Below are 15607 nucleotides of genomic sequence, written 5' to 3'. Positions count from 1 at the left end.
TCAATCACAGGAGAATATATTGCAGTGCAAAATACATTTTCAATACATAAACCTTCACACATTGTTTGAAATTATGAATCAATACACATATATCATTTGAATCAAAGCGGGTTAATGTTTTTACAACTGTAGAAATGCAGTCAGAGACATTTTTTTATTGAAGACCATGACGTTTTTTATGAAAGGCTTTCAAACCCAAGGTTTTTACCTTTCACCTTTTCATGCATAAATTATGATAATCTCAGTGAAGTGTTTTTATTGTCTTTAGGCATGATAAACAAGGTTTGAACTTTAGATATTTTTTATCCAGTTGTTTTAAAGACATTTTTATCTCTCATGTCCACTCAAGTGGACGTATTTTTGCTTTCAACTGACTATATGTATGCATAAAGATGTATGAATATGTATTTAACAAAAGAAATAATAGAATTATATATGAAGATGTGAAAACATTTTAATATATGTATATTCAAAGAAAATTAGCAGACCATCTTGTATTATAATTGGTAAATCCCCCGGGGCACAAAGCCGCAAGACATGCATGTACTTAGTTCTACGTGCTGACGCGGCGTCATCTGACCACGCCCAGCGGGACCCGGAGAGACTTCACATCTGTGCGCGTATCCAGAGGATCTGCTTGTATCTTCAGCTTTTTTCACTTCAGCCCTTTGGTGGCACATCCTGGGCTTTCTCAACCTCAACTCCATTAGCCATGATGTACAATTTTGTGGACAGATGATTCATTGTAATTTTCTTCCCAATATAAAATCAATACTTCAAAAATGTATGAGTGATATAATTACTTAGTTGTTACTTGATGTCACAAAAATGTCATACCTGGACGGTCTCTTTCCATGCAAGATATTGATGAGTGACTGGGTCTTTCTGAACTTCTGTCAGCCATCTTGGTTTTGACAAATGCATCTTGCACTTGTATAGGTTTACCACTGAGTAGCAGTGTTTTGGATGATGCAATAGTGTTTACTTTAGTGCTTTATATGCAACTATGCCATCAACAAGAAAACATTTTTAATAGTGTGGCCTCTATACATTAAATGGTGCAATTCATTGTCTTATTCACTTAATTTGCCTGTAAACACTGACCAGATTCAGATTAACAATGACGTGAAGAAGATACCGTGTGTCCATTCTGGGAAAAAGCCAGATGATTCCTGTGTGAATTCAAACAGAACGACTATCAAGCGTAAATGTCTTGAGGAATAACGTTATTTACAACAGTACTTGCTAAATCTGCTGCGATCATAGAGGTGGGAAGGCGCTGCATTCTGTGTGACACCATAAGGACGCTTGACCTCTGACCCCTGTCCTTTCCCAGTTTTCTCTTTCGGAACACGAAGTGGCTGCACAAGTAGGAGAGGAACTTTTCATGCAACGAGGCGTAAATAAAAGGGTTGTAGCAGGCGGAGCTCATGGCGAGCAGGTGAGTGGACACCTGGATGACATTCACGTAATTCTTCCCTAAGATGGAGAAGTCTGTGTCCACGTCGCGGATCAGATTCACCACCTGTGAAGTTCAACAATGTTTGATTACTCAGCATTCATATCAGCAAAAAATGGATTTTGTAATTAATTAAAGGTCAACGTTCATTTGAAATGTGTTAGAAGTATCACTTTGCTCATTTGAAACTTTTCAGTTTGAAGATCCATCGTCACTAAATATTTAGTATGTTTGATTCTTTAAGCTAATTAATAGTGACACTTTAGTGATGTGATGGTCATTTCAGTCTGGATATTATGTGCTTTCTTGCAGAGAGCAAGATGAACATGGTTATTCTCCTCTCAGGTCTGTTCAGTGAACGCTACAGTAAGATAAGCTTAGCACAAAGACATGTTTTATCTTGAAAAAGCATCCATTTGCAGGGTGGAGAGTTGGTTGCCTGACAATCTCACTTTGAATTCAAGACTTATTGAAGTAACTGCACTAGCCACAAAGTAGCCCAACACATCCATATATTTTGTTTCTATTGACTGAGCTCGCAGTTAGGGAAACCTTCAGAATGATTACATCATTATTAATTCTCTCCAACAATGGTTGCGAGTGGGTTTGTGTGCATTTGTGACAAATCTTTTTGTTCATATTTTATCAGTCTTTCTTTGCCACTCATCTGTACCTGTAAGGGAAGCCACGAGAAGGCGAAACACAGCACGGAAACCAGCAGCAGGTAGAAGGTCTTCCTCCTCCGTCTGCTCCATGTCCGTGCAGATCTCAACCCCTGACACGCCGTCAAGCCCGACGTGGTCCTTTGCATCAGCTCGTAGGATATAGCGCAGTAGGAAATAGAGACAGCAGCCAGTGGGACAAAGTAGGAGAAGATGAGAATGAAGCAGGAGTAGATGAGCCTGCCTCGCTCCTGGCCATCCCAGAACTCCTCACAAACGGCCATGTGCATCCCCGCAGACCGCAGGTCTAGGTGGACAGTGTGCAGTGCTGTAGGCATGGACAAAGCCAGAGAAGACAGCCAGATCAGGACCACCAGACCCCAGCAGAACTGGCCCCCTGCTCTTTTGCGGATGGGATAAGCCACAACCACATAACGATCCACCGCGATGGCCATGAGGGAGAGGCACCCTGCGTAGACGGCTGCAGACTGCATGACAGTGACGATATGGCACATGGTGGAACCAAACACCCATCCACGCCGGTCAAAAGCGTAGGATGCCGTCAAGGGGACGCAGACAATGCACATGACCAGGTCGACCAGTGCGAGGTTGCTGATGAGGAAGTTTGTGGTGGTGTGTCTTTTCTTGTTATGCCAGATGAGAAAGAGCAGGAGAAGATTGCCGACGCAGGCGACCAGCACCACGACAGAGTAGAGAGGGATGAAGACGGGCTTCAGGTCAAACAGGAGGTCCAGCCCAGAAAAGGAAGGGACCGAAAACGGTGAAGTGGAGAAGAGGGCGTGAGAGGAGTTGCAACAGGACGAGGAGAAGGTGAATGAAGAGTCGGACGTGGAGGGAGATGACGAAGAGGCTGGAGGAGAAGAGTTGCCCCTGGATCGGTTTAATGACTTCTGCCAGTCCATAGCTGCAGGGGCCACATAGCAACAAACTATTTATAATCTGCAGCATATTTTACACATACTTACTTTTTTGTCTATCATAATCGCTTAAACAAAAAAATTAGTGTCAATCTTCAAAACTCTGTAAATCAATCTCATTAAGAAGCTGCAGGGTTTGTAAATTCCCCTCAATTCCATTGCATCTCTTTACTTTCATCCATCTCTCTTGTACATCAGTCATTCCTTCCCTCTTTCCTCTACACTTCTCACCTTTTTATTTCTCTCATGCCTCTTCAAATATTTGCCATCTCATTTTTTGGAAAACTTTTTTTTTCATAACCAATTATCCGCCTAATCCATGGCTCTTCTTTCTCTCGTAGCTTCATATGCAGCAGTAGTGACATCCTCACACTCAAACTGAATTGTCATTCAGAACACCTGTTGTCACACTGACGTCAATCCAGCTATTACAGAACAGTAAGAAATACTAATCCACCAGTATGCAACCAGTTAAAAATACATGTTGATTCATCAATTTTTTCAAAGATGCTTGGAAAATCATCTCTAATGTCTGTGACTTAAAGATTTGGTTGATACAAAACTAACAGAGTAAAAGCACTGGAGTGGTTTATATTCAAACTTGCAAGATTAGGAAAATAATATCAATGTTGCAATTAATCAAACTATATATCGACAGAAATAGCAAACAAATCAATGTCTACAAAACCAGTTCTGTCAGATTAGCCAAATTCCAAATGGTTTAAAACAAAATGAAAAGGTCATCTGGAAATCAAAAGCCGGCTGTAGAGCTTGAGTAAGTGCATATGACTTAGGCTGACCACATAATGTTTCTGTTCTTTTACTAGATTATCTGAATTTACCAAGGAAAAGGTTCATGTGCAAGAATACTTTTTCTTAACTCAATGCCTCCTGCACCTGACCGCATCAGTGACAGCCTGATTTGCACATAATTAACATACATCTGTTTTCTTTTCTTTTTTTTATAGATCTTAAGACGCTTAAAATACACAAAACAAATGGCTACATGCACTATTAAAATGTAAGAATTAAAATAAAAAATACCTGTGAGAGAGAGAGATATCAGTCAGTCATTCTTTAAACGACTTGGACGATCCAGAATGAATGTGAGTCCTCTGTCCGATGGGAGTCCAACTATTGTGCAGCCTCTTCTCTTCCCTGCAAGCCACTTGCCTCTCTCTCTCTCTCTCTCTCTCTCTCTCTCTCTCTCTCTCTCTCTCTCTCTCTCTCTCTCTCTCTCTCCATCCTTCTGCTGCTTCTCTCGCTGGCTAACGCATAGCACCCACACACTGTCACCACTTTTGCCATAGTTTACCCTTTTAGATCTTTTAGCACCGTTAACTATCATCTCTTGATATAATTAGACCCGTTGTGAGGCAATCTAAATGCTCGCTATCACTGATCTTGCATCTTTAAGTTTTGTCTTCTCGAGTATCACCCGTCACGTTCTGCTTCACCAAGAAAATAAGAAAACAACAACAACCGCTCCACTTAGCATTTCAACGCTTCTGCCACCCATCTAATCCTGTCTCACCTGAAGAACAACACGTTTGCGTTTCTTTGAGCTGAGTGTTTAATATCATAATTCCCTTGACCCTGATAAATAAGCTGAGCTCTCTTGAACTTCAATACACAACTGGATTTTATACTTCAGAATCCACACCGACATGTGCTCTGTCTCTCTCTCTCGCAGCCATGTGAATGAGTCACCTCCAGTAAGATGGCTGTCTGTCATTACCCTCAATTAACACCCATTATAATCTCTAATGATATTCCTCTTGGCAACTATATGGTAATAAATAGTGAATTTATTATGACCTTGCCTTGTTTTATAGCATTTTAATGCCATAGAATCACTGTAATTTTCCTATTGGAACTTATAAAGAGTTTTGGACTTTGCATAGTCATGTTATAGATGGATGGATGGATGGATGGATGGATGGACGGATAGATAGAGTCCTGCAATGTTTTGCTACAGCAGCCTTTATACATACAAGTAAGCAATACAATATGGAAAATGCATTAAAATAGAATAACAAGAAAAATGCACAATATATAGAAAAAGAATAAACAATATTAAATGAACTAACAAAACAAACCATAACCAACAAACAAAACAGTAGTGTTGGCACATTTTATGATAGCGAGTATCCAGCTGTGAAGTTTTCACATTGAGGCCACTACACACACAGGAAGCAACATGAGGGAGCAAAAATGAAATGTCACGATTAAGCGACGAACCACGATCTTCCTTCTGCAGTAAATGTCGTAATATTTATAAAACTGAAAGTAATTTAGAAATTGTGAGTCTCCTGCGGGAGCTACCAAATAATAATCCATGTGACTGAATGAGTCATCAGCAATCTGCTGGCTAAACCAGGACTAAATCATTAGCAATGCACTGGGACTGGACGGGAGGGCTGATTTTGAGTAAAATAAATAAGAACAATATTTAAGGATGTATAAAGCAATTTCATCATTGTACAATTATTAATCATTATACAAGTGTAACGTTTCCCCATTACCGACTTGGGTGTCCCGAGCACAATGGCAGCAGCAGACCAGGTTTAAGGGTTTTAAATGCTTTTATTTCAGCGTTTTTTTTACAGGTGTTTGTGCGCGCGCCACTCTCGCTCTCCCCGGCAACTCCCGCATTTCTTTGGGAGATGCAATCACAACATCCGTTGCCAGCTGAGGTTAATTACTCCATCTTCCAGCACCGTTCCCAGAATCACTCCCCCACTCCGTCCCCTCCGCAGCTGAGCCGAACCACGCCCACCCCGACAACAAGATTGGAACAAATAATAGCCACCGTCAATGCAGCGAAGTGTGGGTGCAGTGGGTCTTGTGGTTGAAGGATGAGGCGGCTCCTCTTGTTTGCATTCAGGTGTCTTTAAATGACCCGCTGAACCCTGAGCTTCTCCCTGCAAGCTTCTCCCTACAAAACTGCTTAGAATGGGTTGAATGCAGAGGTCAAATATGAACCTGTATGTATATAACTTTTCCAATAAAGTTTACGTTTACTGTGTTTTTCAGCAAGTATTTGATGTTTATTACTAATAACGATGACTTATACGATGCAGTAATCATCCAGTATTTGAGTTGTGTTTTAAAAGAGCCAAATGGTTCTTAGTGATATAGAAGCATTACATGTTTGGAGGGGATTTATGTTTATTATTTATAAAACAGTTTTTGCGACAGTTTCAACATAAAATCTGTCACGTCTCCTTTTATACAGCACCAAAAATATGTATAATACTTGTTTCTTGGAGTGATTTTTACTTGTGCTGTGAGATCAAGACACAGTGGGCTACATCTCACATATGGGCTTGATGGAGCCGCCTGGTCTACCTGCATCGAGGTGCTAGCTGTTTGTCGCCATGCCAACCTTTATAGCTTCAGAGCACATTTTTTGTATGCCGTGCAGCAACCTCACCTCAGTCTATCTTTTTCACATGCCCAAGTGGGTCCTCATATGCTGAGTGAGGGCCGTCCTTTCTGATCTTTCCTTAAGTTTCACAAGCCCAAATGGTCATGGTAAAAAAAGGTCTTGGAATAGTCCTCGGTTCAAGGACCCTGAAGCGAGAAAGAAAGCAAGATTGTAGCCGACCCCTCTCACCCTGCACTCCAACTGTTCGTTTCCACTCCATCTGGCTGAATGCTGCGGCCCATCAGGACCAAGACCTCATGCCACCAAAAAGTTTCTTCCCGTCGGCAGTCTGGCTCAGTAACAAAGCCCGGTTCCCCCACTGACTGACTCTGTGATCAAAGGGCAACTTCCTGTACATCCCTTCATACTTCATAGTGAATATACACGTGTTCCTTTCACATTACACTTTCATTTTCATTTTATTTTAATTGTATATTATATTCTAAATGTAATATGTTCCTATGTCTTGTACTCTGTGTATTGTCTAATGTTATGCACCACCCGCCATGACAACTTCCTTGTATGTGAAACATATTGGCAATAAACAATTCTGACTCTAATTCTTGAGCTTGTGCAGAGGTTGCCAACAAAGGCATGATATCCAGTTTCCATATCTAGGCTTTATAGGGACATTCTCATGAGGCAATCCAACTCCTGAAGGAAAGGCCGTAACTGTTTATTCACTGCTATTGTCAGGCCAACACAAAAAGCTTTAAGCCCCATTTGGTTGGTTTCCTCTCGTGCAGTGCCCGTATCCTGTCTCGGCTTTGCTTGCAACCATCCGCTCATTGACACTGATGGATTGTCCTGGCTGAAAATGGGCCTTGCAGCTATCTTTGACGCTTAAGGAGGGACCTGATGGAACAGAAGGCCACTTACCTCCTGTTGTGGATGTTGTCATATTCTACCTCTCTGCTGTCACATTTACACTTCTCAAGCCTGTCCACCAGATACACTCTGAACTTTCCACCTCTGCCCGTCACCTGACACTCACGCCCAGCCACTGCCCCTGCCTTGCAGTAGCCATCACCCGCTTACCTATTTCCACTCCCTCTCAGTTGCTTGGTGTCATTGCGTTTGAGCCACTGTTATCCTCTTACCTGAACCCCTTCTCGTGTTGTTGTAATTACACAATTGTTTGACTCTGGCATCAGTGAAAAACAGTTTAAACAATTGCGGCTACTGGGAGTTAGTGTTTGTCGAGGGCTCAGACTGGGAGGAATTTCTCAGCATCCATCTCTGTCCAGATGAGGTGACTGCAACTGTACACCTTGCTCCAGATCTATGTGGGTCCTCTTTGGTCTCTCTGCACAGCCAGCACTCCGAACACTTAACGGAGGTTGCTAGGGGGGTGATTGTGTTCAGTGGTTTTATATGTCATTCAAATATCCAATCTCTTTCCAAAATGCATTTAATTGCAAATTATCTGACATAGATTAATTGATGGAGAGATTACAAATGATTTTGTAATTGTGCTGATATATTACAATGTATTTGTTTTTTGTTTTTATCCAGAGATTGTATTCAGGGTGGTTGCTGAAGCTTTTTGTTAGGGGAGGCCACAGCTGGCTGTCTTAATAACCATCCACATATATTACATTTTAATCAATGATGGGTGCCAATCCTATTTAATTGTCCTGCCATTCGCTGCTTCACATTGGCAACTATTATCACAGTCAAACCTATTATGACCAAGCGGCTGTATGTGACCAGAGCAGCTGCAAGTCCCTGCTTTTACTCACTGAAAATTTTATTAAGCATTCTCCAGAGTGAGTTATAAGGTCCACTCTATTATGAGAGTTTGTTCTGCACTTAAAATAAAAATGTGAACAAACACTGTTTTAACTTCCCTTGCATTTAGTTGATTTCCCACTTTCAGTCCTCTGGGTCTTGGAAGATGGAGCAGGATTAAAGGCTTGTATTTTAAGGGCCTCAATCAAAATTGATTTACATTTGAGAATTAAGCCATGGTTGCTTTCCTTCAAAATAAAATGCTGTATAAGAAGATTTTCCCTGTTTGAATTGATTTTTTTTTCAGAATAACATTCAGTTGCAAATGTAATAGACAAATATATCTAACACTAAAAGTGTCTTGATATAGCAGCCCTGCAATAACGGTGGTTATAATCTTGGGTTTTTCTTGAAACTGTTTCAGATAGGTGTTAATTCAACTTTGTGGACATATTGTAGGATGTATTGCAAACGTTTGCTCAATAACACATTGGCGTAAATGCCCTGAGCAAGTATCCAGCTTAATTCCCTGATGGATCATCTCTACAATGTCACAATAAAAAGATATTTAAAAAAATAAAATCTTTTCTACCATCTAAAGATACGACAGTGAGGGAAAGGCAGGCAACAGAAGAAAAACTTTCCACCGTCTCTCTCACTTCCTCTCAAGCAAAAACTCAAACGTGTCAGAGAAAAAGTCTTAATTTAGTACCTCAGCTATCTAGCTCAATATGACCGTGTCCATGTTTAAGCTTATTTGCGGACCAATTAAAAGAATCAACTCTACTTTGCGTTTATTGAAACATGGGTAAAACTTTATTGGTAAAAACATTATGGCAAAAATAAAGATGTTACACAATAATTTCGGGAATATATCGGAGTATTTTGACACTAGATGTCACAATTGTATAATGTCTGCAAGATGTCACCTAAAATATAACATGGTGCTTCATGTCCTGCATATATATTCAAAGTAGAGAGCCATTCATGTAACATGGGAATCAATACAAAGACAAGATAATAATCCTTCAAGGGATGAATAACAAGGCCTGACTAAGTAGTTAACACTCAGTTGCTTGGGATACAGATGACGATGACGGGCTGTAATAGCTTCTTTGACCATTGTTAACAAAAGCTTTGTCAAAAACAGTGCTATGACATAACGCAGCTCAACCTGTGCGTGGGGGTACAAGTCAGCGCTACTAAATACACGCCAAATTCGTTCTCCTTTCAGTGTTAGTATTTTAAAACACTCATTTCTCCGGGATGTGAGCGCTATCATCCTCTGGGTCGGTTTTCTCTCCCGTTGTTTCCTCTTCGATCTGCGTTTGGTTTGATTCAGCCTGTTCGTTATTCCGAGATGGTCTCAGGAGATACTCTAGCTCTTCTGCGCTGATGGCCACCTTCTCAGGAATCAACCACCTCTTGAAGTGTTCAAGAGCGCTGGGGAAGGGAAATATACGCAAGGTATTAAGATGAAAAGAGGTCTATTTTAAGCTATGGGAGACCTGAGTGATCCTTGCAACAATAGAAGTGCTCTTCTGGAAGGAACTCTTTCTGTAATGTTTGCGTTCTGGCAGAAGTATGTGTGTGTGTATCATAATATGAAAGAATAATTCATCCTACCTATCATCCATGTCACCGCCTTGGAAGATCTCTGAGGTATGAGGATCATGCAGAAATCTATCCCAACATTCTTTCTTAGCCTGAGACAAGGAGCGCAACATGTCCCTGGACGTTACATCACTTGACTGGCCCTTTAATTTCTTCAGACGGTTCTCTGCATTAAAATGTGGACAAAAAAACAATAACTGTTATTGTTATCTAAAAGCTAAATGTTGAAACACATTTGTGACTTTTAGTTTGTCAGAATATCGGTCATACAACTTGATTGAGATGATGGGTGAGCTAAATGTGACAAGATGCATGCAGTCATGGAAGAGACAGGAATGATGCTTGTACCTAAATTGGCTATGTAGATCTGAGAATCCTCCATGGGTTCCCATTGGGCGATAGAGGAACTAGTATGTGTCCCATTTGAGTGTCCATTGACCTGCAATCCGATTTGTACGGCTGGCTGGAACGAGTCTCTGAACTCAGTGTTGAACTCCTGGGTTGGTTGAGCTCGCGACTCCGGCAGACTGGAGCAGATTTCAGTCCACAGCTCCCCGCTGGACCGGACGGCCTCCTCGCCCTCGAAGTCTTCAATCATTCTGGTCACCTGACTTGATTTGGAACAGAAGTCAATACGAGTTAGCATGAGCACTGTTTTGTTGATGGGTCTTTCAGCAGCATTGAAACCGCATGTTCGTGAGACAATTAGAATACAAATCAAAAGGGTACACTTTGTAGATTTCCACATGCAAAGCACAACCAAAAGCTGAGCTTTAATGTACCAACAGGCATCAACATGCTTAGCGTTGCTACATTGGTGTTCTATTTTATGCAGTAGTATTGTATTTCACGTGTTTTTTAAACGGTTCTTGATCTTAATGATTTAAAAACATATCTCACCTGTGTGAAAATCTTTGTAGAATAATCGCTATTTCTTCAATGAGTATGTTTTTAAAGATTAAATATTAGCTTCACTGGCTAACTGTTCCCATGATCCACAGTGTTAAATGGGCGACGTTACTTCCTTATTTAGTATCATATCATTGGACATTGTAACCCCCAATAAAACTGTTCTACAATATGATTGGATATCTAGGTCTTCATGATGGGATACCGCGTCTGATTGGCCAGGCGCTGAAGCAGAGCCCGGAAGTTGGTCCCAGCTGGAAGGAGCCGATACGGTGACGAACTACCGAGGTAAACAAGTAATGCTGGTCTCTGTTGATTATTTGAAGAATTGACTTTAGCATTGGACAACTGTTCAGTGATATGATGGCTGCATAATGTAGTGGGAATTTGTTTGTATTGCGGTCAAATTTGGAGCTGGGTCAGCTCGGCGGCGAGCTAACTGTCAAGTTGTGAATACATTGCACTGCCAATTTCAGTTCTGCTAGGAATGATTGACAACCTGATTGTTACTGCCTGTTAAATGTGTGTTACAGTTATTTGTGTGTCAAGTGGGTTTTTAAGCGTTGATCATCATGTCACTGTAGGAAGAGCCAGTGTAGGAGATGCACGCCGCGTTGCGCCTGGCACTAGTGGCAGTCCCGATGGGTGTGCTGCTGTCCCGGACCATGGCGTGGATATCCAGCGGCAGAACGCATGCAGAGCTCATCAGCAGGCTGAGGGGTAACATTAGACTTCAGCTTTGACATTACGGTCTCTAACTTAACACCTCAAAGGTCCACAACGTAAACATATAAGTGTGACAGTTGGTGCGTATATACTGCGGGGAAAATGATTCATCCTCTCTTTGTCATATAGAGGACAATTTAGAAATTAAGACAAGACAAATACTCTTATTATGTTGTATTGCTCACAATAATCAAGACACATTGAAGTGAAAACCAAAAAGGTGCTGCTGGATATTGAACTGACAAATGGATACTCTTGCGGATATTGGAAAGTTACATTTAAACTGTAACAATTGAAAAAATATAAACGCTTAATTGCAAAACTTCAATTTGTATGTGTGATGGAAAAGGAAAATAAATGAAAGGAAAAATGTAATGCTTTTATTCCCATTTGTTTTATCTAAAAAAAAAAGAGCTTGTGTTTATTAGTTTTACAGTCACATTAAAGGGTAAAGGGAAACACACAGGGTTCAACACACAGTTTCCATTTCAACTCGGTCTAATTGACATTTATAATTGATAATTAACTCTTTTCTCCTCCAGATCACGGGGTCATCCGCAGTGACCGAGTGTTTGATGCCATGCTGGCTACAGACAGAGGGCTCTACGCAATAGACTATCCTTATGCAGACTCCCCTCAATCCATAGGTATTCATTATTGGCACATACACACACACACACTTGCCTATTAATATGGTAACATGTATTTGAGTAAACACATGAATTTCCTGTAATGGTATGTTTCATGAGCACAGATGGGTGCTAAGACTGTGTTATGGCATTTTCTTATCACAGGCTACAGAGCGACCATCAGTGCACCACACATGGTGAGTAACTCACACTGAACTGCTATAATTAATTATTGTACACACACATGATGGGCTGAATGTTTTCCTTTCGCGGTTTGACAGCATGCTCACGCGCTGGAGCTGTTAAGTGACAAACTAACTGAAGGGGCATCGGCACTGGATGTAGGTTCAGGAAGTGGATATCTCACAGCCTGCTTTGCAAGACTGGTAAGTGCAGTATACAATTTTCATGTTTCCTATCAGTTGGTATAAAATGCACTATATGAGTGATTGTAATAGCTGCATTTTTTCTTTTGTTTGTAGACAGGACCTAGTGGTAGAGTGGTTGGCATTGAACACATTGATGAACTGGTTAAAATGTCAATAAAAAATGTGCGATCTGACGACCCAGAACTGCTCACCTCTGGCCGCATCAAACTTACTTGTAAGCCATGAGATGAAGTCATGCATTTGTTTTTATTTTGGTGTTTTACAGCCACAAAAGAATTTAAAAGTCATACCTATGTTTCCATAGTGGGAGATGGAAGGCTCGGCCATCAAGAAGGAGCGCCGTATGATGCCATTCATGTTGGTGCAGCTGCAGCTACTGTTCCTAAGGCTGTAAGGACACGTATGGCTTTCACTTTTATGAATAAAGAATAAGAGAAACAACATGTAGCACAAAGAGTTGAGGTAAAAACATATTGCAGTACATCTTTAACCTGTTATTTAACTCGAATAATCCAACTCAGATTTTTAAATCACATTTCCAAGAGGGTCCTGGCCAAGATGTCAGCATAACTGTTTCACAACATATAAACACACATATAACCCATTTATAATTTCAAATATACTAGACAACACACTTAAAACAAGCCAGCAAAGTGCATCAACCAAAGAGTTGCCATTCAGGGTCAGGACAAGGAGCATTCAGTGTTCCTATAATACTTAAACCTGTATTAAAAATGTGCATGTTTATAAAATAATCTAATTTATAATGTCTCTGTAGCTCACACAAAGATGAGTCCAAAAACTTTAAATGTTCTTGAACCAAAAACATAGCGGGTCTCAAGATGGATGCAACTCCTTTTTCTGCATGACCGAACATCAACTGTAGTGAAGTGATATTAAAGTGTCAGCGGCCTCTATAACAAATTTTCTTTTCTCAAATGTTGTAAACTTAAATGCAGAAGACAGCCTGAATTTTTTTCTTGAACATGAACTCATGTGAAATATCGATTTCCTACCATCTGTTTGTCAAAGCTCTTGGAGCAGCTGAAGCCCGGTGGACGGTTGGTTCTCCCAGTGGGCCCCGACGGTGGCAGTCAAGTGTTGGAACAGTACGATCGCCAGAGAGATGGGACCTTTCTCAAGAAAGCTTTGATGGGAGTGGTTTACGTCCCCCTGACTGACAAGAGGCGTCAGTGGCCTGGGTATTGCACACAACATTCTTATAGTCTGTTTTATAGTTTAGTCGAAAAAAACTAAAATACAGAAAAAAATACTGTTTTCTCTTTGAAACCAAAAACGGAAAAGCACAGCCGTTTTTCCAAAAATTTCAATACGAGAACTGAACTCTAAAAACGAGTTAGTTTTTTTGCAAATCCTTTTGTTGCAAAGCAATCAGGCGACCTGAAAGTATGAGTCTGTAAAATAAAAAACAGTGCAATAGAAGGATTGTAGGAAAGTAATATAGTTTAATCAAAGTTATATTTGTGCACAGAGTTGTTGCTGTTTGCATTCATATTTATTTTCCCATTGGGTTGTTTCTTGAGTGAACACAGAGTATTTATGAGACACAAAAGGTGTTTACCCTTTCTACAAGTAGATGGCAGTATAACTTTATATTTACCTGTGTCTTTGATAATTATCTAGGTTATTGATGTGTTGATTATGAATAACTGAATATGTGAGCAAACACATGTCGAACCTGCGCAGGACGCAACAGCACAGGAAGAAATTTAAAAAAAATGGACGTTGAGCTGTTGGTGGAGGAACTGGTTTTGTAGATATTCAAGAAAGCAAAAGTGTCAACCGTTTTTATATCCAAGGCCATTGTTAAACATCTGATTGAAGGAACGTGGGTTTGAGATCAAGGGTGTCGATTTTTATGCCTAAATCGCCAAGCCCTCTAGGAGTGTTGTGTAGGTGAAGCTTTCGGTTTGTTTTATGCGTCATGAGTCACATCCACCTCCATCCTGCGGCTCGTTCCTGATCATTTGAATGCTATCCTTCTTTCTCTCCCCAGAGGTGAACTTTGACTGCAGTGTGGTTGCCCCTACAGGAGGTGGCGTTGGTGCTGCATCTCTGGGGCCCCATAGCGCTTCTCATGGTTTCACTGAGCTCTGGTCTTAACAGCCACCTACCCCTCTGGGTCGTCACCCAGCAACGTACAAGGAGGATCCTTCTCTGTTTGCGCAGCCAGATCGTCATCCGAGTGACAAAACAGTGAGCGACTGAATGAGTGACACCGCTGGACTGATGACCTTACTCTCAGAGTCAGTTTGAGAGTGGTAACGTTATTGTGAACGACAAAGAAAGGTCGCCGGAAATCGAAGAGATTCACAGTAGTGTGTGTATATATGGAGAAGTCAGACAATTTCAGCCTTGAGAAAAGTGCAAAATCAGCTTAAGAAGCTACGTTATGTGTTCTTCTGGCTTCTGGGAAATTCAAATGAGTGGTATATTTGTGTGTAATATTATAGGAACGCTTTGGCTATGAAAGCAGTAATACATAACACAAAGCAAGGAAGTTGAAAGGAAATACAACAAAGTAACATTGTATTATATATTTTGTGGTAAACACTTGTTCTTACTGGCTTCATACTGTATGTTTAGGTTATGTCCTGTTTGACATTGTCACTGTAGACCAGAGGGGGCACTGTGCCAAAAGTGATTTGAGGCATGTCATTTTTTACTCCTCAACAATTGAATTGTGTGTACAATTTATTAATAAAACCCAACAAATGGATACATTATTGTTTTGATTTTTCTGCAACAAATAAATCCGTCGGTGTCAGGGTGAGCTACAGAAGTGACACAGACATGTTTATTATTTGGAAGAAGATTAGGACACAATTATTTCCAAGGTTCTACAGTTAATCAAATATGTTGTCTGACATTTTTTTTAAAAATCTTAATACTAAATTATCTTTTCACCATGTATATACATAATAACATATTTACTCTCAATAGAGTAAAATACAATTAAGATTATGACTTCAACCTCATCATATTAGTCCATCACTCGAGGAATTTCCACTAAAAACGAAACTAAATACGCATTATGAACAATTGGTGGCGATAATTCCTACTGATTAGCTGATTTGTTCTTCAGGAAGAAAAAGAAGA

At 40.5% G+C, this 15607-nt stretch overlaps 3 protein-coding genes across 4 annotated transcripts; 1 reads left to right on the top strand and 2 right to left on the bottom strand.

The window, feature by feature from the left end:
* Positions 1–1198: 1198 nt before the first annotated feature.
* Positions 1199–4188, bottom strand: prlh2r (prolactin releasing hormone 2 receptor). The gene is made up of 3 exons (XM_068580526.1): positions 4104–4188; positions 2133–3046; positions 1199–1525 (listed from the first exon to the last, which is right to left on the bottom strand). The coding sequence occupies exons 2-3, from the start codon at positions 3042–3044 to the stop codon at positions 1199–1201; spliced, it is 1239 nt and encodes a 412-aa protein (XP_068436627.1). The 5' UTR covers positions 3045–3046; positions 4104–4188.
* Positions 4189–9007: 4819 nt separating this feature from the next.
* On the bottom strand, positions 9008–10855 carry ccdc32 (coiled-coil domain containing 32). Its single transcript, XM_068580527.1, has 4 exons — positions 10735–10855; positions 10183–10445; positions 9847–10000; positions 9008–9663 (listed from the first exon to the last, which is right to left on the bottom strand). Exons 2-4 carry the CDS (start codon positions 10430–10432, stop codon positions 9474–9476), a joined length of 594 nt encoding a protein of 197 aa, XP_068436628.1. The 5' UTR covers positions 10433–10445; positions 10735–10855; the 3' UTR covers positions 9008–9473.
* A 117-nt stretch (positions 10856–10972) lies between these two features.
* On the top strand, positions 10973–15227 carry pcmtl (l-isoaspartyl protein carboxyl methyltransferase, like). 2 transcript variants are annotated; one of them, XM_068580262.1, is made up of 9 exons: positions 10973–11031; positions 11328–11463; positions 12012–12116; positions 12264–12295; positions 12380–12484; positions 12581–12701; positions 12792–12877; positions 13520–13689; positions 14541–15227. In XM_068580262.1, the coding sequence occupies exons 2-9, from the start codon at positions 11346–11348 to the stop codon at positions 14575–14577; spliced, it is 774 nt and encodes a 257-aa protein (XP_068436363.1). In that variant the 5' UTR covers positions 10973–11031; positions 11328–11345; the 3' UTR covers positions 14578–15227. The 2 variants fall into 2 exon arrangements, with proteins under 2 accessions (XP_068436363.1, XP_068436364.1); XM_068580263.1 differs by having other exon boundaries at positions 14505–15227.
* Positions 15228–15607: the final 380 nt, after the last annotated feature.

Source organism: Clinocottus analis, unplaced genomic scaffold (assembly GCF_023055335.1).
Source record: "Clinocottus analis isolate CAN_PGR_092001 unplaced genomic scaffold, fCliAna1.0.p SCAF_17, whole genome shotgun sequence".
Classification (NCBI taxonomy): Eukaryota; Metazoa; Chordata; class Actinopteri; order Perciformes; family Cottidae; genus Clinocottus; species Clinocottus analis.
The sequence above is the reverse complement of the archived record's forward strand: the minus strand, read 5'-3'. Positions and strand labels throughout refer to the sequence as shown.

What these genes read in the sequence shown, in the direction of transcription:
- prlh2r (XM_068580526.1), bottom strand. Translation starts at nt 3,044, where the DNA reads ATGGACTGGCAGAAGTCATTAAACCGATCCAGGGGCAACTCTTCTCCT. An exon ending in TCTCGTGGCTTCCCTTACAG is followed by an intron (nt 1,526 to 2,132) that starts GTACAGATGAGT and finishes TGAACTTCACAG; the next exon opens with GTGGTGAATCTGATCCGCGA.
- pcmtl (XM_068580262.1), top strand. Translation starts at nt 11,346, where the DNA reads ATGCACGCCGCGTTGCGCCTGGCACTAGTGGCAGTCCCGATGGGTGTG. An exon ending in GCTCATCAGCAGGCTGAGGG is followed by an intron (nt 11,464 to 12,011) that starts GTAACATTAGAC and finishes TTTCTCCTCCAG; the next exon opens with ATCACGGGGTCATCCGCAGT. An exon ending in TGGCCGCATCAAACTTACTT is followed by an intron (nt 12,702 to 12,791) that starts GTAAGCCATGAG and finishes ATGTTTCCATAG; the next exon opens with TGGGAGATGGAAGGCTCGGC.
- ccdc32 (XM_068580527.1), bottom strand. Translation starts at nt 10,432, where the DNA reads ATGATTGAAGACTTCGAGGGCGAGGAGGCCGTCCGGTCCAGCGGGGAG. An exon ending in GATCTACATAGCCAATTTAG is followed by an intron (nt 10,001 to 10,182) that starts GTACAAGCATCA and finishes ATTTTAATGCAG; the next exon opens with AGAACCGTCTGAAGAAATTA. An exon ending in GGCGGTGACATGGATGATAG is followed by an intron (nt 9,664 to 9,846) that starts GTAGGATGAATT and finishes TCCCTTCCCCAG; the next exon opens with CGCTCTTGAACACTTCAAGA.